Below are 25,165 nucleotides of genomic sequence, written 5' to 3' on the forward strand. Positions count from 1 at the left end.
GGGAGAGCTGAGCTGGCAGCAGTCGGAGAGCAGTGTGTCCCCCCTAAAAGAGACCAGACGAGCCTGTGAACTGCACCAAAGGCGTATCCTAGCTTTATTAAAGGGCCCGCGCCGCAGTCAATATAAAAACACAAAAAGTCCCATCAGTTTAATAATAATAAAAAACCCCAAAAATGGAAAACTGAGGGGGCAGGGAAGAGGCCCCTGGGCCAGGGGCACGGGGAGCCCTGCTCGTGGCACCAGGCCTGGCCGCAGGGCCCCCTGGTATTGCTGTTGCTATGAGGTCGGGGGGCAGCGATTGTCCTGTGGAGCCACCGCTCAGCTGGGTCGAGGACCCTTACTTCTTCTGGGGTGTGCTCAGCTTCTGCATGCCCCGGATCTTGTCCAGCAGGCCAGAGATGAAGGCCTGGAGGGAGGGAGGACATTAAGGAGACAAGACCCCAGGAGGACAGGACCCCAAGCTCCTCCACCCTCTGGGGAAACCACTTCCTTACCTCAGTGGGTTTGTAACAGTCAACCAGCAGCTCCTAGTGGGGCATGGGGAGAAAGGATAACTGTGAGTCTCCAAAACACGGACCTAGAGTTCACCCACACCCTGTTCCAAGGCACTGGAGATGCCACGGCTACTGAACAGCTCAGCAAGTACCACTGGCCCCATTTGGTGGAGGCCAAAGCTGAGTCCAAGAAGATCATAGAGCTGACTGCCGCAGATCAAGGAAGGCCTGCCTCCAGAGGCTTGCCGACCCAACAATGGGCAGACCGCCTCCCTGCAGCCCTTTAGCCCCTGCTCCCCTGACCTGGCCCTGCTGCCCTCCAGCCCCTCTTACCTTGACCCTGGCAGCCCGGGTATCATCGCTTTCCATGTCCAGGAGTTCATCCACGTCGATTTCCAGCTCTGGGATCTCCTCTTCCTGGGGTAGGGGTGGGGGAGGAAGGAGAGACAACGGCCTGAGTTGGGAGAGAGGGTGTGAGAGGGGCTCTGGCTGAGGCCCCTGCCCTACTGCAGATGGGAGCCAGCCCTCTTTGCCCAGCAGACAGCGGCAGCTGCTCCGAGGAAGAAAACAGATCAGGCCTGTGCCAAGGCAAACTGCCCAATGTGGGGGGGAGCTTCCTGTCCTTGCCAGTTGGGCACCCTGGGTGCCAGACGGCTAGGGCTGGGGATCCTAGGCTGGGAACCCTGCAGATGTGTCTCCCCAATTTCTATGTCCCCCATCTCAACCAGAGCACAGATAGGGCCAGCTGCCCCAACTCATCAGGCCCCCTTCCCCTCCCCCAAACACCTGTCATAGCTTCCCAGGAGTGGGGAGGAAGTGAAGGGTGAGGGGTCAGTGGGAAGGACCCAGGCCTGGTTAAAGGGGAAACAAAGAGCCCATGCTTTGCTGAGGGAGGGGGTGCCTGCCACCCTCCTCCCCCAGGAAGCATCTCTCCTGTCTGGAGCCAACTGCATTCCAGGGCTGGGCCAGGGTAGGCAGCACAGGGCAAGCCCACTCCTCCACCCTGGCCCCCGGGGCCTGAGTCACCACTTGAGCAAGGAAGGAGTCACAGGGTGGAGAACCAGAACCCAGAGAGTGGGCTAGCTTGCCCCCCATGCCAAGATGGACTCCAGATTAGCCCATTAGAAACAGGCAAGACACATAAACCCCAACAACTGGGTTGGCTAGTGCCTTAAACTGGTATAGGCTCGCAAGCCATAGGTAGCTCTCCTTGCCCAGCCAGCCTAGACTAGCCCCAGGTCTCTTGTCCAAGGCAGCGAATAAGAAAGAAGTGACTTAGGTCAGACAAGAAAGAGCATACATTGGGGGCGGGGAGTACAGAGAGCAAGGGAGCGCGCTTAAGCTGGATGCCCACTGACGCCGGGTGACAGGCGGGCTCAAGGTGGGGTTTCCAGGAGGCCCGAATCGGAACAGGTTTAGGGTGTCGGCGCAGGGTGGGGGACACACCTGGCAGTCGTAGAGGCGAGTGAGCTGCTCCAGGATCCACTCTTCCAGGTTGAGGCGCTTCCGTAGCTCCTTGCGGTCGTACTTGACCGTGACCTTCCCTTGGCGCCTCACTGGGCCCTCGTCGTCCGCGCCGCCCGGGCCCTCGCCTGCAGCCCCAGGGGGGCTCTGAAAGTAGACGCGGGGCCCTGGGCCGCCACTCCCCGGTCCGGGGGCCGGGGCCGCCAACGCCGCGCCCCCCGCGGGGCCGCTGTCCGCCATGGCGGCCGCCGGGGCCACGTGCGCGCGTCGGGCCCCTCCCTGCGCCGCCGCCTCCCGGACGCCCGCCGGCTGGCTCCGGGCCGCTGGATCGGGTTAGCTCGTGAGCTCGGCTCCGCGCGGCTCCGCGGCGAGGGCGGCGGCGGGGGTGCCCGGGGGCAGCTGCAGCATGCGGAGCCCCCGGGCCTGGCCTGGCCGCGCCCCGCCCCCTCCCCACTGATCCGCCCGCCCTTTGTCCCCCGCGGCCGCCGCCCGAGCCGCCGCAGCCGAAGCCGCTTTCTCTGTCTGGATCGCTTCCCCCGCCCCCCGACCACACCCCCTTAAAGGGCCAGTCCTGTAGCTTGCCCCTCACCCCTACCCCGCCCCCGGACAGGGGTTAGGGGAGGATCTAGTCCTCAGAGGTTTGGGCCTAGCTGTCCCCTCTCCCTTTAACCTTCCTGCCCTACACTTAGGCGTTCTAAGCGCCCGGTGCGAGGATTTACTCTCCAATGGGGAACCTAGTATTCTGTCCTCATTGGAGCAAAAATAGGGGCCGCCTGAGAATGGAGGGGAATGGGCACTGTATACAGGACAGAGGTCCGAGGAGGAGACCTGGGAGCGCCACTCGCCTCCCTTCTGGGTCCTCCGGCCCTCGGCCAGAGGGGGGACAAGAGGCGTCTTCGCGCTGACAGACACGTGGACCGGGCTCCCGGGGGTGGAGGGATGGAGAAGACGGACAGGCGCTGCCCAGGTCACTGGACGCCCCCCTCCTTGGGGTTCCGCGCACCCCATGATGGAGGCCTAGGTTGTGGGTGAGCTGAGACGGCCGAGCGGCCTGAAGGGCCAGACCCCAGGCAGCCACCGCCCACCGGCCAAGATGGCGGTTGAGGATGGGATTGTGGGAAATGTAGTTCACAGAGTCCTGCCCCGCATGGCTGCCCCTCCCCCACAGCGGAGCCCGGGCGGGGAAAACTTGTCTGGAGCGCCCTCGTAGGGCTGGTCTCCACAGGGCGCGGTCCTCCGCACTCCGCAATCTCGTGTGTGTGCAAACTGAGGCTTAAAGAACTGGTAAGTGGAGGAGCCAGTACTCAGAATAATAAAGATAATAATAACTGCTGACCCTAATATGAGTTCCACATAGTCGGTTCCAGCGTGAGGGAACCTCAAGCTCTCCGGTAGATTCCCAGCCCTACGGCTTCCTCTGTCCTTCAGATCTCACAAGGGCCTTACCGGGCCCACCTCTCTTAAGCAGACCCTGTGCCTTGTTCCCGCAGCCAGTTTGATTTTTTATATTTTTAAATAGTGTCTCTCAGTCACTGGTTCATTGTCCGTCTCGCACTTCTCAACTATGAGCGCTGTGAGGCTGAGACCTGTCTGGCCCTTGTTTACTGCTGATACCCATGATTGAGTGGACCCGCTCAGCTTCAAACCACATGGATCTGGCAAATTAACTGACTTGCTGAACTCTCAGCACCTAGGTCAGACTCATAGTCGGTGTTTAATTGGTTGAACAAATGATCGAATGAAAGGCTTCCTGTGTGCCTCCATTTCCTCCGAAGGTTGTGGCAAAGATTAAATAGGAAAGGACGTGGAAGTTTCAGTGATTGCACCACAGAGGTTAAGTCACACACCCAGATAGCAATGGAGCTCAGCTTGTCTACGCAGGCCCCCTGACACAAAGTCACTGCTCCTACTGCCACACAAGGTTGTGCAACTCCGTTTCAGATGCTTCCACAGACCACAGAGGACAGGCTCACCCTCTGCAGTCCCAAGCAGAGTCTCCAGGTCCTAGAGACACTAAGTCCCAGCCCCTCTGGATGCCAGAGACACCCTCTGCAGCAGATGGGGTTCAGAAAGAGGTTGACACTGGCCCAAGTTCATACAGCTGGCGTGATGCTGCACACACAGTGAAACCCAGGACTTTAGGCTGACCTTGAGGTTGGAGAGTACAGACAAGGAGGAGGCAGTGGCTGAGAATGGTGTGTGTGGTGATGGTGGTGGTGGGATTCATGCCAGGTGGGCTTCTCCCTGAAAGGCCTGAGCAGGGGGCACATGACTCAGGTGGCTCAGCGATGGGCTGATATCTTCTCCCTCCCCAGCTCCCCTCGGGCCTTAGTCTCTCTTCGGCCAGCCTCAGGGGCCAGGGAAGGGCTGACCCTTCTGTGGTTTAGGCAGGACCCACCCTATCTAAGAGAGTCCCATCCCCAGCCTGGCTTCTGACTCTGAGCTTGGCCTGATGGGAGAAGCAATTTACCAAATCCAAATTCCCCACCATGCCCCACCTCACCCCACAGGGGTGGGTTTGCTCTTTTTAAACTGGAGCACTGATTCAGGCCTGGGGATGGTGGGGGCAGGGGAGGCTTGCAGTAAAGAGGGAGGCTATATTATAGTTCGCTGTGAGAATGAAACCTATAGGTGATGAAGGCTTGGGGACCAGTCCCAGCTCTGTCCCTCCAGATGCTATGACCCTGAGCAGTGATCTTCCTGTCTCTCTTTCCCTCAAGGCTGGTGGGAAGGCCTCCTGTCATTTCCAAATTTCATGGTGTCCCCTGAGGGGTCTCTAGGCTGAACAGGGAAGACAGAGCCAGGGACGCTCTTCCTGAATCCCTCTGTCTATCTTCTGTGCCACCTCCAGGACACTCCCAGATTCCTCAGGCTGACTCCCCTATCTGTCCAATCCCTCCCCATGGCCACCTACTCTATGTTAGCGTAGACAGCCATGATGGCCTGCAGCTGCCTTGGAGGCTTGACTGCCTAGCACAAAATCTTGGAGTGGAATAACTGGGTCCAAATCCTACTTCTGCCCTAGGCTGAGAGGCCCTGGGCCAGTCACGTACCTACCCTGAGCCTCTTCAAAGGGGCTGATTCCGCTGACTTCTGGTGATTTGCAGCTGAGGTCGGTGCTCCAAGACCATATCCCAGCCCTTAGTTTCCTGTCTCAACCTGTCCCTGTGCTGCTCTTCATCCTTCCAGCCCCAGGCTGTAGCCTCCCCAGCCCCACCTCTCCTGGGGTCCTGGCCCCTCTCCCCCAGAGAGCAGCTGAGGCTGCTTTCAGCACTTCCTAAAGCAGAGGCCCTAGGGAGGGTCCCGTGGCTGAGACCGCTCCCTTAATCAAGGGTAGAGGCCGGAAAGACTGCGTTCCTTCCACCATTACGGCTTGCCGAGAAACCCTATTACCATTACTAAGGCAGGAAGAAAGTGTGCAAGGAGGATGGAGCCCTCTAATGGGGGTTGCCCTGGCCTCCAGAGACGCGGTGGGTGGGGAGGGCCTCAGGCCCAGGAAACAGGCTCCCATCTTGTTTTTCAAGAAGCTGCCGCCTAGAGCTTCTACCCCTAAGCTCAGGCCACGGCGCCAGGCCCTGCTGGCCCTGGCACTGGCTGGCAGGCCTCCTGGCCCAGAGCTGACCCATGTCCTTTCCACCCTCCTCCCTGGCATCTCCACAACCTGCTGTCCTTTCCTTAGATATCCAACTGTCTTAGATATCCAGTACCCAGGGGTCATCTCATACCCATTTGCCTATTTCATCCTCTGACAACCTCCAACTTCTGGACAAAGTGACGGAAGTACAGACTGGGTTCAGCCGGTAGACCTGCACCCAAGCTAGGGGAAGCAGAGGCCCATCTCTACCCTGCATGGCTACCCAGCGAGACCTCGTGGTCCCTGAGTCTCTGAGGGGTATGGCTCTGTTGCTCTGATGAGAGAGGACAAGGATCTTCAGTCTCTTCAAGGGCAAGGAGTAAAGACAGGACAGAACAGAAGCTGGCCTTCAAGACAGAGGGCTGCAATCCTCCTACCAAGCTGCGTGATCTTGAAGGTGAAGTCGCTCAGTCGTGTCCGACTCTTTGTGACCCCGTGGACTGTAGCCTATCAGGCTTCTCCATCCATGGGATTCTCCAGGCAAGAATACTAGAGTGGGTTACCATTTCCTTCTCCAGGGGATCTTCCCGACCCAGGGATCGAACCCAGGTCTCCTGCATTGGAGGCAGATGCTTTAACCTCTGAGCCACCAGTGTCCTTGGGCGAGTCCTTTCCCCTCTCTGGGCCTCAAGTAGAGATAATAATCACACCCACAGGGCCTTGGCCAAAAGCTAGGAGATCTGTTAGGTTAGAGTTGGTGCCCAACATGGTGGGGATTTTGAGGATGGCCGGTGCCAGGCAGGGTTCCCCTTGGGGGTCTGAAAGCCTGGGGCAAAGGCAGCCTGTAGGGCTGCCTCCTCCTTGACTGACCCCTCCTCCCCCAGAAACAGCTCCGTCTCTTTCTGGGTTTCTAGGTGACTTGGCTGGCCCCTCTGGATGAGTTCTACTTTAAACCTGCTGCTGCTACTGCCTCTGTATTGGGGGGGCTCCCACAGGGGCCCCCAGGCAGGAGCCCCCCCAGCCAAGCCCTGCGGGAGGGGCTGCAGCCCCACCCTTCTCAGTGCCTATGCGCCTTCCAGCTCAGGTCCCTGGCACGCTGCAGATTTCAGGGCACCTGCTGTGGGCCAGGCGTGGCAGAGCCCCTCCTCAACCCTCCTAGTTCATGGACACCCAGGAGGCTTCTGACCCCTCCAAGCAAAACGACCAGCTGTCCCCTTCTCAGTTTGCAGTCGGGAGCCCCACAGGGACAGGTTCCAGGCTGAGCTGGGGCGGGGTGGGGGGAGTGGGTTCTGCGGAACAAGAAGGGCGCTGTTCCAGGGCTCGCTCTACAAAGCCAGGGTGCTTGGGTCCTCAAAGGAGGCGGCAGGCGCCGGGCCTCCCCGGGCTAGGGACGGGGGGAGGGCGCCTGCGGCGGGAGACCCATTAGCTTGCTAATTGCTCTCAGGGAGGGGGGCCGAGCTGCTGCTGGAAGGGGTGAGGCGATGTGAGGGCAGAGGCGGGGGTGGGAGTGGCTTTTCCAGCACTCAGCTAAATGCTGCAGGAGTGGGGTGGAAGGCAGGTCTCTTCTCCCTCAGGCCCAAGTATTGCTCTCTGGTAATACCCCCGCCCCTGCTCCTCAGAAACAGTGGGCTAACCCCAGGGCCGGTCTTCAGCAGCGCCCTCTACACCCAGTCCACCTAGCTGCACCCCGATCCCTAAGCACCCTCCCTCCACCCCGAACCTGTTCAGCTGAGTTCCCCCAGCGAAGCGCCTCAGTCTAGGCGCGCCCCGGGTCCCATCCCTCCTCTGGCTGCAGTCGCCACCCCGGCCGCCAGGGGGAGCCGACGCGAGGCGGGCCGGCCGGACGCTGTGGGAGGGGGCGGTCCCGCTGCGGCCCCGCCCCCGCCCCGCCCCGGCCGGGCCCCGCCGATTCTCTGGTCTGTCCGGGACAGACTGGCTGGCGGGCGGGCGCAGACGCCGCCGGGCCGGAGCGGGCCGTGCGGGAGCGCGCGGAGGGAACAGCGGCGCCGTCGGGTCCCCGTCGGGGCTCCGTGGGTCCCCGACCCGCCCCCGGCCCGGCTATGGCGGGCGCCAGGCCCGGCGTCCACGCGCTGCAGCTAGAGCCGCCCACCGTCGTGGAGACCCTGCGGCGCGGGAGTAAGTTCATCAAATGGGACGAGGTGAGTGCAGGGGCTCCCTGCTCCGCCCAGATCCGGGGATTCCGTCACTCCTGCTCCGCCAGACGCCGGGGACCCCCGGCCCAGACTGGCCTGATCACCGCGCCACCCCCATCCCAGCCTGGCTGCGCTCCGGAAACTTGAGTCCCCAATCGTCCCCGTAAGGAAGACTTTGTCCCCCACCCGCCAGTCCAGCCCCTCATCTGCGGAAAATTTGACATTTATTCCTTGGCTCGGAGATTTCGAACCCCAATAAATCCTAGCCCCTGCTTTTTTACTCGTCCTTCTCACTTCTCCCTGCCCGTCTAATTTTCGTTCCTCCAACCCTGGCCTGGTCACCAGACCCCTGCCCGGCACTGGACGGTCTGGCTCAAGAACCATGGCCCCCACTCTGGCTTAGCGTATCCCCATTCTGACTGGGTGCCTCTGGGACCCTGCTCTTCCTCGTACCCTATTTTGAACATTCTTCTCCATTCATCACTTTTTCACCCTGTTCTGGCTGGCACCCCTTTGCCTTGCTTCTAGATCCCAGCCCAGCTCCCCGCTCTGGTGGGAGTACCAAGTCACCCCACATGGAGACTTTGCCCCCCAAGTTCCTCCACCACGGGGGAACTTTGCTCACCACTCCTTAGCACTGGGACTTTGAACCCCAATAAATCCTGGCCCCCTTTTATCTGACCTGCCCCTGCTGCATCCCCGAGGTCCCGCTCCCACCTGCGGCTCGGCGACGGGTCCTGCCCCTCACGCTCGTTTCCACAGCGCCCCTTCCCCTGCCCCCTGGGCCCCTCCTCGCCGGCCTGAGCTTCCTAGCTGCTCCTTCCCAGCCAGGCCGGAGGCCTGGAAGACTCCCGGCTCCTTTCCGGCTGGGTGGGGCGGGTAGGCGTGAGAGCTAGGGGAGGGGCTGGGGGCGTGGCCCGAGGTAACAGGTGTGCCCTAGAGGGTCTCCCGGCGCCCCTGGGACTAGGGCAGACCCCTCCCCCCAGGCCAGCTTGAAGGGAAAAGTTTCTCCTTTTCCTTCCAGTGTGATAAACCCAAATAAGGAAGTGGGAACAGGGAGAGGGCCCTGGGGGTGGGGTGGGGGTTGCTGACAAGGACTTGGGGCCTGAGAGGCTGGGGTTCCGGCTGCCTTTGAAGACCGGGCCCCTGAGGAGGGTTAGAGGGAGGCCCTGGAGGCAGTGCCCACAGAACTAGCCCCTCTTCACACTACTGGGGGCCCCTGAGCCCCAGGGCAGGGTTGGTAATCCCAGAGAAGGGCTGAGGGTAGGTGTCAGCCCAGTGAGGTGGGGAGGCCCAAGCACCCCAAAAGTTCCCAAGCTGCCGTCCCCTCTGCCTCCAGCTCAGTCTCCCATCTTTCCTAAGCAAAGCCTGAGATGGGCGGGGCTAGTGCAGTCCCCATCCTCCTGCAGATGGAAACTGAGTCTGGAGAACAGAGACTGATCCCAGGCCCCACGGTGGGGTGGCGGCTGAGGCCAGCAGCTGGGAGTCTGGCAGAGGTCCTGGTTCCCTGCTTCCCAAACGTTGGGACTCGAGAGCCATACTTGTTATTGTTGTTCAATTGCTCAGTTCAACAAGAACCCTCCATGGACTGAAGCCTGCCAGGCAAGGGATTTCCGAGGCAGGAATACTGGAGTGCATTGCTCTTTCCTCCTCCAGGGGATCTTCCCGATCCAGGGATTGAACCCGCATTCCCTGCATTAGCAGGTGGATTCTTTACTGCTGAGCCACCAGAAAAGCCTCTGGAACCACGCTAGTAGTGTTAGTCGCTCAGTCATGCCCGACTCTTTGTGAGCCCATGGACTGTAGCCCACCAGGCTCATCTGTCCATGGAATTCTCCAGGCAAGAATACTGGCGTGGGTTGCTGTTTCCTCCTCCAGGAGATCTTCCGGACCCAGGGATTGCACCTGGGTCTCCTGCATTTCAGGCAGATTCTTTACAGTCTGGTCTACCAGGGAAGCCCTGGAGCCATACTGCCTGCGTGCACATCTTGGCTCCTTTTCTTGACCTTAGGAAAGCTGCATAGTCTTTCTGTGGCTCAGTCTTCTCAAATGTAAAATGGGAAGAACAGTATTGCAGACCTCATAGGATGTTTAGAGAACTAAGTGAGCTCCTAGATAGTGGGTGCTTAGACCTATACCTGGCAAGCAGAAGGGAGGGTGAGCTGTTGTACTGACCACCAGTGAGCAGTAACTTGGGAGTGGCACCAGGGTGAGGCAGGGTCTTCTGTTGGCCTGGGGGAAGAGAGTTCTGGGCTTCCCTCGCGGCTCAGTGGTAAAGAATCCACTTGCCAGTGCCTGCTAATGCAGGAGATGCGAGTTTGATCCCTGGGTCAGGAAGATTTCCTGGAGAAGGAAATGGCAACCCACTCCAGCATTCTGGGCTGGAAAATCCCACGGACAGAGGAGCCTGACAGGCTACAATTCAAGGGGTTGCAAAGACTTGGACACCACTGAGCAACTAAACAGCCACAGGAGAGTTCTGCCTGTGGCCACTTGGTCACTTGGGCCCTGGCTGAGTCTGAGCTGCTGATGACACCACCCCGTCCCCACCGCTGCTGGTCCTGAGTCACACAGGGTGGCTCTTCTCGGAAATGGAGCCAGTGCACCCTTTTGCTGCCCTTCCACCAGGCTCTTTGAGTGAGGGCTGAATTCACTGTCTGGGCCTGAGGGCAGGATGAGTACCTGTCCAAGGGGACTTAGTCTGTGCTGTAAGATGGGTGGGGTGAGCCTCGAAGCTGTGGGACTCCAGTGGGGTGCAGAGCGGGGGGGTAACGGACTTTGAGGCCAATGTAAGGGGTGGCTGGCTGTCCTGGGGACCTGAATGAGGGACACAGAGGACCGTGAGGGTCAGTTCCAAACCCTCTTCTTTCATTCCATAAATATTCCCAAGGGGGCTGTGGGGGCTTCAGCCACCAGGGACCTCTCAGACCTTATGAGGAAACAGCCCAGGGTTGGGGTCTGGGGAGGCCTCTCCAAGGAGGCAGATCAGATTTCATGGGTAGAGAAAGAAAGGAAGATATCCCTGCACGGGAACAATGATGCAAAACCTGGGGATGGGGAATAGATAGTGAGTGGTCCATGTGACAGAGTCTTAGAGCAAGAAGGAGGTGGGGCTGGGAGGGGCCTAGGAGCTCAGCTTTGTCCTGAGGACTGAAAGGAGCCACTAAGGACCTGTGGCCTGGCTGAGCCGTCATCTTCACTCACTAGCAGAAAGATTGGAGTGGATGGGCCTGGGCTTCCAGGGCCCAAACCTGGGCAGCAGCCCTCACTCCCTGACCCCTGCCATCCTTCTCGTCCCCAGGAGGCCTCCAGTCGGAACCTGGTAACCCTGCGAGTGGACTCCAATGGCTTCTTCCTGTACTGGACGGGACCCAACATGGTGAGGGTGGCGCTGGCACAGCTTTCTTGGGTCTAGGGCCCCCTACCCCATACCCCCTGAAACCATTCCCTGACCCTACCCTTGGGGGTGGGGCCCCGCTGCTGCCTGACCTCTCCCACAATTCCCTGGACAGGAAGTGCTACGGGTGGGGGCTAAGACTGGGGCTACAGCAGGGGGTGAGCACTCCCTGGCCCGGGTGGGGAGCTTGGGGGCTTCCAGCTCTCACCCTGGAGCCTCTCAGACCCACCGTGGCATCTGGTTTCCCCAGGAGGTGGACACACTCGACATCAGTTCCATCAGGGATACCAGGACGGGCCGTTATGCCCGCCTGCCCAAGGTGAGTGATGGGGCCCCAGGTTATGGATGGGAGTGAGGTAATGGGGGAAGGGGACAGCCCTCTTCACCCTTGGCTCTCATCTACGCAGGACCCCAAGATCCGGGAGGTGTTGGGCTTTGGGGGCCCTGATGCCCGGTTGGAGGAGAAGCTGATGACAGTGGTGGCCGGGCCAGACCCAGTGAATACAACATTCTTGAACTTCATGGCCGTGCAGGATGATACAGCCAAGGTGGGCTGGGATCGATGGCTGGGCCTGGGGGAGCTACTGCCTCACTTGCTGAGTCAGCCATCACTTAGTAGGCACCTGCTGTGTACTAGGCTGCCCTCTGCCCCTTTTTCTGATCATCCTCTGACAAAGCGGTTTATAAGCATTTCCTGTGTATCAGACAGTGGCTGAGCCAGCCCCTCTGTCCCCCACTCACGCCCTGCCCCTGGATCCTGACCCCTCAGGTCTGGTCCGAGGAGCTCTTCAAGTTGGCTATGAACATCCTGGCTCAGAACGCCTCCCGGAACACCTTCTTGCGCAAAGCGTGAGCCCTGGGCCTGCCCTGGGGAAGCGCGGGGCAGGAGTGCGTGGTGGGGGGTTCAGGAGGCTGTTGTCCCAGGGCGTGACCCTGCCACCTGTCTCCCCCAGATACACGAAGCTGAAGCTGCAGGTAAACCAGGATGGACGGATTCCAGTCAAGAAGTGAGCACCCCTTTCCCTCCTCAGCACCTCCTCTGCTGTTCTGACCTTGGTGACCTTTGCCCCACTGACCCTAACCCTTCCCATCTGCTCAGCATCCTGAAGATGTTCTCAGCAGACAAGAAGCGGGTAGAAACTGCACTGGAATCCTGTGGCCTCAATTTCAACCGAGTGAGGGGCCTGGGGACAGGGGTTGGGCGGGTATCACAATGGGTGCCTGCCCTTTCAGGGCCGGCTGACCCTGGGTTCTGACTCTCCACTCCTGGCCCCTAGAGCGAGTCCATCCGGCCTGACGAGTTTTCCTTGGAAATCTTTGAGCGGTTCCTGAACAAGCTGTGTCTGCGGCCAGACATTGACAAGATCCTGCTGGAGATGTGAGCAAGGCCGACCTGCCCACCGGCCCCCGTGTACTGCGTCTGGCCTCTGCCGGCAGCGGCATTCCTTCCAGTCCCGGGAGGGGAGGCAGACCTCTTGGGGGTCTCTGTGTGCTGGGCTGTAGCTGTGCTCAGGGTTGCCTGGGGCTCTTATGTGGACAGTTCTGTGCTGACCCTTCTTGGCCAAGGATGCTCCTGAGACAGCAGGAGGTCCCCCGCGCTGGGGACCAGAATGCATTGGCTCAGATGTGTTGTGGATGACGCTGGACCTGAGGTTGGACTCAGGAGCTGCAGGCAGGCATGGTGTGGTGGGCCAGGCCCTTGGTGGCTTCCAAAGCCCTTACTGATACCAGCGTCGGCACCAAGTGGTCAGGAGAGTGGATGGGGAAACTGAGGCCCAGGGCGGCTGAGACTGGCCCCCGTCCCCATCAGAAGGTTCTGGAACTAGGCACCGACCTTCTGACTCCTCCCCCAGGGAGGGTTTGAAGCAGGGGCTGGTGAGGCTGCAGCCTAAGCCAGCATCTCACCCCCTCCAGAGGTGCCAAGGGCAAACCTTACCTGACGCTGGAGCAGCTCATGGATTTCATTAACCAGAAGCAGCGGGACCCGCGGCTCAACGAAGTGCTGTACCCACCTCTGCGGCCCTCCCAGGCCCGACTGCTCATCGAGAAGTACGAACCCAACAAGCAGTTCCTGGAGCGAGGTGAGCCAGCGTGGGAACTGGGGGCAAGGCGGGAGGGCCCCCACTGACCCTGCTGACCCTACCCTGTCCCCCAGACCAGATGTCCATGGAGGGCTTCAGCCGCTACCTGGGAGGTGAGGAGAATGGCATTCTGCCGCTTGAGGCCTTGGATCTGAGCACAGACATGACCCAGCCGCTCAGCGCCTACTTCATCAATTCCTCGCACAACACCTATCTCACGGGTGAGCGTGCCCATCCTAGCGTGACCTCTGCCCTCTGGTCCTCAGACTGCCTCCCTCCCTTTGGGGTGGCCCACGCTGGGGAAGCAAGCCAGAAATAGCAAGCCTGTCCTGGGGAGCGGGCTTCTGTGCATGGGTTTCCCCGGAGGTCCAGGAGGCTTCCCCAGGGGAAGGGCTGAGGCCTGCACCTGCCCTGTGAAGGACAGCCTGTGTATATTGGAGGGGTGGCGGGGCTGGAGCTGGGGCCACCTGGTGCTCTTAAGCTGAAAGGAGGCCAGGAGGCGGGGTGGGGCGGGTGGGGCGTGGTGGGGCAGGTATCCAGAGAGGGACCCTGGAGGCGCAGAAAGAATGGAAGGAATTTGTACTGATCCTGAGTGAATGGGAAGGCTTCTTGCAAGGTGTTGAGCAGGGGGAGGTGATGTGACCTGGTATGTTTTTAGAAGGATGACGCCCGGTGCTCCACAGAGATTGGATGGGAGGCGGGGAGGAGCCTGCTGTCCCCAGGAGGAGGTGACAGAGGCTGTTCCAGGGCAGCCACCGTGGAAGGAAGAAAGGGAAGCGGGGGGCCGTGGGGGTGCTGGGGACAACCCCCAGTTCAGGCCGGTGGGATGGGGGCTGATGGGAGTTCATCTGAGAGAGGGTGAGACCTGGAGGTAGAGGGCCCGCCTGTCCGCCAGTGCCGACGGATGCTGACTCTGCCTGGCTTTGGGGCTTTGGGGAGAGGTGATGCTGGTTCCACAGTGAATCAAGGAGTGATCAGCAGCTGCCCAGACAAAGAGAGCCCAGGCTAGGCCACCACCGGGGCTCTGTGTCCCCGGCACGGCCCCACCCAGCTCAGCGCAGGCCTGGGGAGGAGGATGAGGAGCCAGGCTGGCTGGGCACTGGTGGTGATGGAGCCTGGCCCCCAGCGGGGCAGCTGGCCGGAACCTCGTCGGTGGAGATGTACCGGCAGGCGCTGTTGTGGGGCTGCCGCTGTGTGGAGCTGGACGTGTGGAAGGGGCGGCCGCCCGAGGAGGAGCCGTTCATCACGCACGGCTTCACCATGACCACGGAGGTGCCGCTGAGAGACGTGCTTGAGGCCATCGCGGAGACCGCCTTCAAGACTTCGCCCTACCCCGTCATCCTCTCCTTTGAGAACCACGTGGACTCGTGAGTGGGGCCCCAATCCCAGCCGGGGGGAGTCCCTGTTGACCCAGGGACAGCCACTCACCATGACACTGTTGGATTGCTCCTATGACCTTTGACCCTGGGAGAGAGTGACCCTTTTGGTCATCTTGCCAGCCTCTGATCCACTCTGGGGATTTCAGCTTCACCCCAGGAACCTCTGACCTCTGACCTTGGCCCCACAGGGCGAAACAGCAGGCCAAGATGGCTGAGTACTGCCGCTCCATCTTTGGGGACGCTCTGCTCATCGACCCCCTGGACAAGTACCCGGTATGGGGCTCAGAGCTGGGGCAGGGCGTGGGGGTTAGGGCACCCAGCAGACGCTGACCTGTCCATGCCCACCAGCTGGCCCCAGGCGTCCCCCTGCCCAGCCCCCAGGACCTGATGGGCCGCATCCTGGTGAAGAACAAGAAGCGGCACCGACTCGGCAGCGGCGTCCCCGACAGCTCCGTGCGCAAGCGGCCACTGGAGCAGAGCAACTCGGCCCTGAGCGAGAGCTCCGCCACCACCGAGCCCTCCTCGCCCCAGCTTGGTGAGATCCTGGCCTGACCTCCTACCCCAGTCCCGACTCTAAGCCCCCACTTCTCTGAGCCCAGCCCTCCCTGGAGATGCGCCTTCTGCGCCCAACCTGACCTCCCCCCTCTCTGAGCCACTCGCCGCCTGGGATGTGGTTCCATCCACCTCCTGACCCTTCAGTCTCAGCCTCCAGCTAGCACCTCACAGAGGTGTTCCCCCTCGACCAGGTTGTAACTCAGACCTCTGACCTCAGTGAACCATCTCTCTCCTGAGACCCCTTCTGAGTGTACCCTCCCAGTGGGTCCTATTTCAGCTCACCCTGACCTCTCACTTTATTGAGGCCCCTCTTCCATCTGACCCCTGACTGCTCACCTCCCTAAGCCCCTTCATGGGGTGTAGCCCTAACTGACCCTTGACTTGGAACCCCTCCTTGTCATCCTTCCCCCTAACTGTCAGGACTGTTGTATCCCAGTTCTCAGCCTTCTGAGCCACCCTACCTATCTTCCTGAGTTACATCTCCCCAGAGTTATATTTGCACCCTGACCTTTGACCTTTGACTCCTCTACACTACCACTGGGTTTGATCCCATTCAATTCCTGACCTCCCCCTCTCCTCAGCGACACTGCGCTGAGAGTACCCCTGGACTCCATGAGGCAGCTCTGCACCCCCCGGGCCCAACCCTTCCTGGCTCCTGAGCAATTGTGTGCCCTGACCCCTGACCCCATGGCCTTGTCCTCTGCAGGGTCCCCCAGCTCTGACAGCTGCCCAGGCCTGAGCAATGGGGAGGAGGTGGGCCTCGAGAAGCCCAGCCTGGAGCCTCGGAAGTCTCTGGGGGAGGAGGGTTTGCAGCGGGGCCCTGATGTTCTTGGACCTGCCTACCGGGAGGATGAGGAAGAGGACGAGGAAGAGGAGGAACAAACGGACCCCAAAAAGCCGACCACGGATGAGGTCAGGCCTGCGAGCGGGATGAGGGGGCAGTGGCATGCCTTCACTTCCCAAGTGGGCTGAGCCCTGACTGTGCCAGGCGCAGCCCTGAGCGCTGGGTCCACCTGCCCTCCCAGAGTTCACACAGAGGGGGTGTGTGTGGAGTTGGGGAGGGTCTTAGGTAAACAGGTATGGAAACAAGTGTGAAATTGTGTTTGGGATATGGGCTGGGAGGGGTGAGTTAGGGTGTAGAACCGGGGTGAGGAGTGGGGAGTCAGACCTCGGCGAGGACGTTGGGTGAGCAGACTGAGGAAGGGGGGCTGTGCACAGGCCTTGTGGCAGGGCCAGAGAGTGTGGAGGAGGGAGGGGCACTGAGTTCTGGGGAAGGGAGGTGACAGGAAAGGTCAGCGCTGAGACTGGGTTTGGGAGGGGCCTGGAGTGGGGATGGATGTGGGCAGAGGTGAGTGAGCTCAGGACACAAGGCTTGGGGAATCTTGTGAGTACCCAGGAAGAGGTGGCAAGGCGGTGGCTGGAAATGAGAGTGGGGGTGGGAATTTGGGGGCTCACCCTCATGTGAATAATTGAACCCCTGAGGTTGGCTGAGGAGTTCCACCTTCCAAGGATCAGGGGGCAGGAGGCAGACTGGGAAGGTGGGGTCCAGGGCCCGGTCAGCAAGGCCCAGAGAGAAGGTTGTGGGGCGCATGGGACCATGACGGACAGGCTGTGGCCGGGCTGGGAAGAGGGTCAGCGCCTCCTCTGTGGTGCGGGGGCAGGTGAGGGAGCTTCCAACTCCCGGCTGGGGGGCACGGAACCGCTGACCCTGCGATTGGGGGCCCCAGGGCACCGCCAGCAGTGAGGTCAACGCCACTGAGGAAATGTCCACACTCGTCAACTATATCGAGCCTGTCAAGTTCAAGTCCTTCGAGGCTGCTCGAAGTGAGTGGGGTGAGAGGTGGGGGAAGGGGAGGCAGTCGGGCTGTGCCAGGCCTGATCCTCTCCCACCTCCACCCCCCAGAGAGGAACAAGTGCTTCGAGATGTCGTCCTTCGTGGAGACCAAGGCCATGGAGCAACTGACCAAGAGCCCCATGGAGTTTGTGGAGTATCCTTCCGCACTGGCAGTCTGGCGGGCCAGGGTGGGGCTGCTCACTGGGAGGCAGGCTCGGGTGGTTCTACCACTCCTGACTCTCAAGCACCCCTGTCTAGGTTGGGAGTGGGCCTGGGAGACTGCCCAGGGCCTAGGCTGAGAAGTGGGGGACTGCGGGACAGCTTGAGCTAAGGCCGGGAGATGGGTTCACAGGAGCCGAGGATGGGCCTGGAGCACTGGGCTCGAGGCAGAACGCGGGGCCAGTACCTGCCTGTGGTCCCTGACTGTCAACCTCAGATACAACAAGCAGCAGCTCAGCCGCATCTACCCCAAGGGCACCCGCGTGGACTCGTCCAACTACATGCCCCAGCTCTTCTGGAACGTGGGCTGCCAGCTCGTTGCACTCAACTTTCAGACCCTGGGTGAGCGCTGCCCTGCCTTGACCTTTGACCTCTGGCCCCCAGCCTCACTAACTTCTGCCCCCTGATCCTGTGAATCTTGACTTCAGGGACCTCTGACTCTATCTAATACCAGATCCCCAAATCCAACTAAGACCTCAGCTAACCCTAACCCCTGACCTTGGCTGATGCTAGACCTGGCCCCTTGTCCAGTATTCTTGGAATCTGGATCCTGGATGCCATCTGATCTGACCTGAATGACCCCTGGTTTCCCCACTGCACTGCATGGCAGTGTCCTTCCTGACCCCTGACCCTGTTCCACCTGCTGACCCTCGCCCTCCCCATGTCGCGCACCGCCCCCCCCAGATGTGCCAATGCAGCTCAACGCCGGCGTGTTTGAGTACAACGGGCGCAGCGGCTACCTACTCAAGCCTGAGTTCATGCGGCGGCCGGACAAGTCCTTTGACCCCTTCACCGAAGTCATAGTGGACGGCATCGTGGCCAATGCCGTGCGGGTCAAGGTGGGGCCGGGAAGGGCGCGAGCCAGGGTGTCCCGGGGGTGGGACTTTTGAGCAGCCTCCTCACCCTCCTGGCCCCCCAGGTGATCTCGGGGCAGTTCCTGTCCGACAGGAAGGTGGGAATCTACGTGGAGGTAGACATGTTCGGGCTTCCTGTTGACACGCGGCGCAAGTACCGCACACGGACCTCACAGGGGAACTCGTTCAACCCTGTGTGGGATGAGGAGCCATTCGACTTCCCCAAGGTGAGCCCCAGACCTGCTAGACTCCCTTGGGGGAACAGGAGCGCCATGTGGTCGGGGTCAGAGGCAGGGGTGCCGAGGCTAGGGGTGTCACCCCAGACCTGCCGGGCTCTCTTGGTGGGGGAACAGGAGTGCCACATGGTCGGGGGTCAGAGGCAGCGGTGCCGAGGCTAGGCCTGTCACCCCAGGTCCTGCCTGTCCCCGCGTCAGGCTGGAGCTCCCTGCCCTCTGTGGGGTCAGGGTGGGGGGACAGGAAGCTGAAACGGCAGGAGGTCCCGTAGCCCCCTGGGGGCACAGCCCACCCCCTCTCCCAGGCAGGAGGGACTTGCTGCAAGCTCACCCCAGCTGCTCCCTGCCTCCCAGATGGATGCGCCTGCCGAGGATGCGGCCTCAGTCTCAGATGCATGGCTTGGTCTAGTTGCTAAGCCGGCAGTGACCAGACCCGTCCTGCCATAATGATGCCTGGAGGGGTCTGTCTGCCTGTGTTCTGGACTCAGGGCTCTGGGGAACACTGGCCACCTCTGGCCCGGCTGCGGAGGTGCGGGTCCACCATTGGCTCAGTGGCGATGGTGACTGATGGTCTGTGGTTGGGTCATGTGGTCCAGGGGCCCACTCTGGGTGGCGGCCTTGCTGGCCATGGTCATCTGCGGCTCAGACCAGACTGGGCCCTCAGGTGGTGCTGCCCACACTGGCTTCGCTGCGCATCGCGGCCTTTGAGGAGGGGGGCAAGTTCGTGGGGCACCGGATCCTGCCTGTCTCTGCTATCCGCTCAGGTGAGACCATCTGGGCTCTGGGCAGTTAGGGGGGGCACAGTGTGTGGGGACCTGTGCTCAGCCCCCTTGCCCTCCCACCCTCCCAGGGTACCATTACATCTGCCTGCGGAATGAGGCCAACCAGCCGCTGTGCCTGCCAGCCCTGCTCATCTACACCGAGGCCTCCGACTACATCCCCGACGACCACCAGGGTGAGCCGCATGGGGCTGGGGCAGGGCAGGCCAGGCAGGGTGGGGACAAGGACACCACCAGGGCCTGGGACTGGCTGGGACTGGTGGCACCAGGTGGGTGGTAAACAGATCTGAGGGTGGTTTTGTGGTCCCTGTGTGAGACCAGAGCTGGGGAGTGTGTGGGCCCTGGGGGTTCTGTCTGAGACCCTTGCCCTCTGCCCCTCCACCCCCAGACTATGCAGAGGCCCTGATCAACCCCATCAAGCATGTCAGCCTGATGGACCAGAGGGCCAAGCAGCTGGCTGCCCTCATTGGGGAGAGCGAGGTGAGCCAGGGCAGGTCAGGGGCAGGCACAGTGATGCCTGGAGGGGTCTGTCTGCCTGTGCTCTTGACAGGCAGGAGGGCAGCAAGGCTCAGGCTCACCTGGACCCTGGGGGTCAGGGTGGGGGAGTGGTCAGAGCTGACCCCTGGGCCCAGCCCTGGTGGAGAAGCACCCTGCAGCCTTCTCCGCTCTCCTCTGTCTATACCGCCCATGCCAGTCCCAGCTGGTGGTAGGACTCTTTTCCCTGAGGAGCCTGTTCCCTGCTTGCTGCTGCTGTCAGCTTCATGGGTTCACCCACACTGTCCCTCCAGCCCTGGGCTCTGCCTCCAGCGCCCTTCCACCACGCTGCACGGCTAGGGCTTCTGGGCTCTCTCGTTCAGGAGGCTCAGCTGCCTGGGGTTACTCGCCACATTTTAAGGAGGTGGAAATCCCTTCTGCTTAAGAAAGGCCTTCAGGACTGTCCAGGGCTAGAATTCTGGCTGCCGGCAGGCTCAAAGCCAGGGTGAGGAGTTCAGCCGCTTCACCAGGGCAGTTGGAAGCCCTAAAAGCTTTTCAAGCATGGTCCTGGGAGCCATGAGACGGGCCGTGGCTTCTGCGGGGAGGGGTCAGGAGCAGAGGCTGGCCACACATCTAGGCCCGGTCCCCTGGGGGCCTGCGGCAGCAGGGAAGAAAGCTGGCTGTCTGGAGTTATTAGCGGGAGAGACTAGTGCCCCCTCTGCGGTCACTTCCTTCGTTGATTTAATCAGGAGCTAAGCATCGAGGAAGATGAGCAGCTGTGGGCAAGGGTGGAGGGGGGACTCAGAGACAGGAGGGAACTTGGGGCTGGGCCAGGGCTTTCCAGAACAATCTAGAAGTTCCTAACCATATGCAGTGAGGCCTCACATCCTAGAGACATGACCTCACGTTCTCTTCCCCAGACCCCACGTGCCAAAGGGGGTTAGAAATGCATGTCTTGTTCTCATAGAGTTATTCTCACAGCCCCCACGTGACAGACGAGAGGAGTCCAGGGCCACAGGCTGAAGGAGGTTGTGAAGGATGGAAGGGTCTAGAGAGGGGGAGTTCCCTGGTGGTCCAGTGGTTAGGACTCTGCACTTGCACTGCCAAGGGCCTGGGTTCGATCCCTGGTTGGAGAACTAAGGTCCTCCACAAGCCTCACGGTGTGGCTCCCTCCCCCCAAAATATTTAAAAAAAATAAAAGAAGGGTCTGGAGAGAGTAGCATTTCTGGAAGGAGCATAGAGCATTCTACTTCCTCCACCTCACCCTTGCAGGCTCAGTCTGGCCCGGAGACGAGCCAGGAGACCCAGACTCAGCAGCTGGGGTGCCAGCTGAACCCACACCCGACGCCCAGCCCGCTGGACGCCTCCCCGCGCCGGCCCCCAGGCCCCGCCACCTCCCCGACCAGCTCCTCCATCAGCTCCTCCATCAGCAGCCCAGGTAAGGGGCGGCCTGGGGGTAGGTGGAGAGATGGGGATAGCTCTGCCCTTCTCCAGCTTCTCACAGCCAGCCCTGCCTGTGCTTTCCAGGTCAGCGCGATGATCTTATCGCCAGCATCCTCTCAGGTAGGGGGCGGGCCTGTCCTGGGGCAGGGCTACTTCTGCAGGGAACCGGTGCTCCGGCAGGGGTGGTCTGCCCCAGCCCAGCCCAGCCCAGCCTGCCTTTGCTGTCCACAGAGGTGGCCCCGGCCCCGCTGGACGAGCTCCGAGGCCACAAGGCCCTAGTGAAGCTCCGGAGCCGGCAAGAGCGAGACTTCCGGGAGCTGTACAAGAAACATCAGCGGAAGGCCGTTGCCCTCACGCGCCGGTTGCTCGACAACCTGGCCCAGGCCCGTGCGGGGAGCAGGTGCCGACAGCGGCCTGGTGTCCTGTGAGTATCCTGCCTGCCCATGTGCTTTGTGCGTGGATGTGAATGTGAATATGAATATGAGGGTTTCTGCACCAGGTGGACATAGACAGATGGCCCAGGGCTGCCCTTTTGACCCCCAGGAAGGAGGTTTGCTGCAAGGAAGACAGAGGACTCTGGGTCCCACCCTCTTTGCAACCCCGTGGACTATGCAGTCCATGGAATTCTCCAGGCCAGAATACTGGAGTGGGTAGCCTTTCCCTTCTTCAGGGGATCTTCCCAACCCAGGGATCAAACCCAGGTCTCCCACATTGCAGGCGGATTCTTTACCAGCTGAGCCACAAGGGAAGTCCCTTTCCACCAGGAGGGATACCTTTTTTGAAGTCCTCATAAGAGCGTGTTTCCGGGGACTGTTGCCCAGATAGGCTCCTAACATTTGTGTGGAGCTGACAGGCCTCCTCCTTGGCATAACCAATCCCACCTCTCCGGGCTGGTATCTGTCACTGCCTGTGGGCATCTGCCCTGTCCCCCTGCCCTCCTTGCCCAGGTCCATGTGACAACCTGAGTATTACCCAGAGGGGTTCTCCCCACAGAAGCGGGGAGGACGAGAGGGCAGAAGAGGAAGAGGTTAGCAGGTATCAAGAGTTCCAGAAGAAACAGGTGCAGTGTCTGCTGGAGCTGAGGGAGGCCCAGGTGGACACAGAGGCGGATCGGAGGCTGGAGCACCTGCAGCAGGTGGGGGGGGTGGTGGCATGTGGTGGGGGGCAGGGGGAGCCTGCCTCTGGGACAGGCCTGTCACAGCCCGGGTCACCTGTCGGCCACCTGTGTCTGTAGGCTCAGCTGAAGCTCAGGGAGGTTGTCCTGGACGCTCACATGACTCAGTTGAAGAAACTGAAGGAGATAAACGAGAGGTGAAGGCCGGGGATCTCGTGGGCGGCGGGGTCAGGGGGTACTCCCTGGTGCCACGAGGTAGGCAGAGACACATGGACACACACAGATACACACACGCATGCGTGCACGGAGAGGGGTGTACTCCCTGGTGCCACGAGGTGGGCAAATGCGCACACGCACGCGCGCGCACACACACACACACACACACACACACACACGCACACCCCTGTCCTGCCATTGACCCTGCCTGTTCTCCCACTGGCTCCTCCAGGGAGAAGAAGGAGCTGCAGAAGATCCTGGACAGGAAACGCCACAACAGCATCTCAGAGGCCAAGACCAGGGAGAAACATAAGAAAGAGGCGTAAGGGCATCGGGGCTGGGAGCCAGTGGTGTGCTGGGCAGGCCGGGTGGGTACCTGGGCGCTGAGCCCATCCTCCTTGCCTCCCGTGCAGGGAACTGACAGAGATTAACCGTCGGCACATCACTGAGTCAGTCAACTCCATCCGTCGGGTGAGTGGAGCTCAGATGCCACCCTAGCCCACCCCTGTTCCTTCAGTCATCCCAAACCAGAATCTTGGGTGTCAACCTGGTGTTCCGTCACCCTAGAGGGACTTCTAGATCCTTTCTCTATGGGTCTGCTGTTAAGAGTCATCTCAGGACGCTGGTCACACAGCCCCGGGAACCTTCGCCTTCTTGCTCAGAAAGAGAGTCTGCCTGACTTCTCTGCCGCCAGAGCCCCGGGGCCCAGGCCCCTCCCTTAGAGACCCTTGTGTGAGCCCTTGTCCCCCACACACAGCTGGAGGAGGCCCAGAAGCAGCGGCAGGAACGCCTTGTGGCCGGACAGCAGCAGATCCTCCAACAGCTGGCGGAAGAGGAGCCCAAGGTGAGGCCGTGGGTGAGGGGCAGGCGGGCGGCAGGTGGGCAGAGCACTGCGTGGCCTATCTGACGCTGCTCCTCCTGCAGCTGCTGGCCCAGCTGGTCCAGGACTGTCAGGAGCAGCGGGAGAGGCTGCCCCAGGAGATCCGCTGGAGCCTGCTGGGCGAGACACAGGAGGGACTGGGGGACGGGCATCTGGTCGCCTGTGCCAGCAACGGTCACGCGCCTGGGAGCAGCGGGCACCTGCCCGGCGCTGACTCAGAGAGCCAGGAGGAGACTACAAAGCTCTGAACTGGCTGAGCAAGAGGTGGCCACCAGGCCAGGGTGGGCGCTGGGAGGAGGGCAGGAGGCTAAGACACTAAATATGCTCTTTTTTTTTTTTTTTTTAAACTTTTTATCTTTAGAAATTTTATTTTTTTAAACCAGGGCAAGCACCCCACACTAACTCCCTCCTTTTACCCCCCCCTGGGGTCCCATTAGTTTCCAGCCCCTCCTTCCTGCCCTCAGTCCTAGGGAAGGTGCTCGGTGGGTCACACTGGGCCAGAAGGGCCTCACCCCCATGACACCCACACCCTAGAGTGGGAGTTGTCTCCCTCACTTCCCCAGGGAACAGTGGGTGGAGCCTTTGAGCTCCGGGAAGTCACATTCTTTCTCTTTCCTTTGGGGATTTTTTTTTTTATGTGAATAAACGTGGATTTCAGGGACCCTGTGTGCAGCGTGGTTTGGGGCAGTACTGGAGAGGATTCTGGGCCCTAGATCTGGTTCTGCTTTTTCTGGAGCCTCAGTTTTCTCATCTATAAAATGGGCTTGTGGGCATTGTGGGTCAGGCCCCCCAAAAAGGGGTTTTGAGACCTCCTTGCCCAGGAACTGCCTGGAGGTCTTGCCAGGGACCTGACATCAGAGGCCCTCCGGCCTCCCCCAGGCTCTCTCTCCTCTCTGCGCTCTGTCCTGGGTTCTCACTCTGCTTCCCCCGCCCCTTACTCTGGTTACTTTTCTCTCTCCTAGGCTCTTCTTGTCTTCCCTTCATAGAGGCTCAGGCCTCTGCTTCAGGAAGCCTCCCCTGCCCCCTCTTCCTGTAGCCTGATATGACCCAGGCACCCAGCATCTTCCGCCGAGGCTGCTCTTTGCCACACAGGCAGTTGGTTCCGTTATCAGGGGATAGACCTGCTGGGGTGCAGGTGGGCAGCTCAAACCCTGCCCAACCTCAGGGCACCTGGGCTCTCAGCGATGGGCAGGGAGCAGATGGGCCTGGAAGTGACCCTTGGGAAAAGGGGTGCTGACGGTCACAGCGTGTGCAGGGAAGACGCAGCATCCCCCTCCTCCCTGTGAGGGAGATGTTATGCCTGTTTTGCAGATGAGGAAACTGAGGTCACATCTAAGTCAAGACATCCAGGCAGGGGGGGCATGGACCCTCTAGGGCAGACTGTCTTCGGCCAGCCTGGAGGACCTACTCCACGCCTCCCCCTCCTGCCCTGGGACAGTGTGGAGTGGCAGAGACCCCGCAGTGAGGGTGCGGCTGGGTTCTACAGCAGGGTCAGGCTGGCACTTCTTCAAGGCCTCTCCCAGCTTCCTGGCGCTTCCCGGGCTGACTGCCTGCCTCCTCCGGAGGAAGGCAGCCTCTTATCTGGGCTTATCTCCTGCCAATTGAGTGTTTTCTTTCTTTGTTTTTGCTGCAGCCTCAGGCAAACAGATAGGGTGGGGAGGCCAGAGAACAGGGCTTCCAAAGCAAGGCCTTCCCAGAGCCGGGGACTTCTGCCTTGGGCCCCACTCCCAGTGCCCAGGTCTTCCCTGTTTCTGCAGTCAGGCCTTGTCCTAGCTCCACACCTGCCCCATCTAGGCCCTTCAGCAGGCAACTCCCATCTTCCTGACTTCACACGTAAAACACTCAAAGACCAGGCTAAACTCCAAACTCCTGGGTATGACATTCCAACTCTTGAAAAGCCTGGCCTCTGCCGCTCCGCCATCCTTCCATGGGTCTGCTATTTCTTCTACTGGAAATGACAGCACTCTACCTCATGTCTTCAAGTCCCAGGTCTAGCTTACCTCCTCCCTGAAGCCCTCCCTG

General features: G+C 60.7%; 2 protein-coding genes across 3 annotated transcripts; one reads left to right on the plus strand and one right to left on the minus strand.

The window, feature by feature from the left end:
* Positions 1-66: 66 nt before the first annotated feature.
* PPP1R14B (protein phosphatase 1 regulatory inhibitor subunit 14B) lies at positions 67-2,451 on the minus strand. Its single transcript, XM_070783412.1, is given in 6 exon segments — positions 67-406; positions 495-527; positions 828-911; positions 1,941-2,222; positions 2,224-2,330; positions 2,333-2,451. Coding segments are annotated over 6 exon segments (609 nt in total). The 5' UTR covers positions 2,367-2,451; the 3' UTR covers positions 67-337.
* Positions 2,452-7,454: 5,003 nt separating this feature from the next.
* PLCB3 (phospholipase C beta 3) lies at positions 7,455-23,804 on the plus strand. 2 transcript variants are annotated; one of them, XM_019954832.2, is made up of 31 exons: positions 7,457-7,691; positions 10,987-11,064; positions 11,333-11,401; positions 11,490-11,630; positions 11,852-11,931; positions 12,036-12,089; positions 12,182-12,257; positions 12,360-12,460; positions 12,997-13,163; positions 13,238-13,384; positions 14,290-14,530; positions 14,731-14,815; positions 14,891-15,077; positions 15,804-16,009; positions 16,825-16,921; positions 17,001-17,085; positions 17,368-17,492; positions 17,835-17,989; positions 18,070-18,231; positions 18,902-19,001; positions 19,088-19,192; positions 19,405-19,496; positions 20,763-20,928; positions 21,018-21,053; positions 21,165-21,357; positions 21,927-22,068; positions 22,168-22,244; positions 22,496-22,585; positions 22,677-22,734; positions 23,021-23,107; positions 23,188-23,804. In XM_019954832.2, exons 1-31 carry the CDS (start codon positions 7,593-7,595, stop codon positions 23,389-23,391), a joined length of 3,705 nt encoding a protein of 1,234 aa, XP_019810391.2. In that variant the 5' UTR covers positions 7,457-7,592; the 3' UTR covers positions 23,392-23,804. The 2 variants fall into 2 exon arrangements, with proteins under 2 accessions (XP_070639499.1, XP_019810391.2); XM_070783398.1 differs by lacking the exons at positions 21,927-22,068; positions 22,168-22,244; positions 22,496-22,585; ... (1 more) ...; positions 23,021-23,107; positions 23,188-23,804 and adding an exon at positions 21,477-21,862 and having other exon boundaries at positions 7,455-7,691.
* Positions 23,805-25,165: the final 1,361 nt, after the last annotated feature.

The sequence above is a fragment of the Bos indicus genome, chromosome 29, assembly GCF_029378745.1.
Source record: "Bos indicus isolate NIAB-ARS_2022 breed Sahiwal x Tharparkar chromosome 29, NIAB-ARS_B.indTharparkar_mat_pri_1.0, whole genome shotgun sequence".
In the NCBI taxonomy this organism is placed as follows: Eukaryota; Metazoa; Chordata; class Mammalia; order Artiodactyla; family Bovidae; genus Bos; species Bos indicus.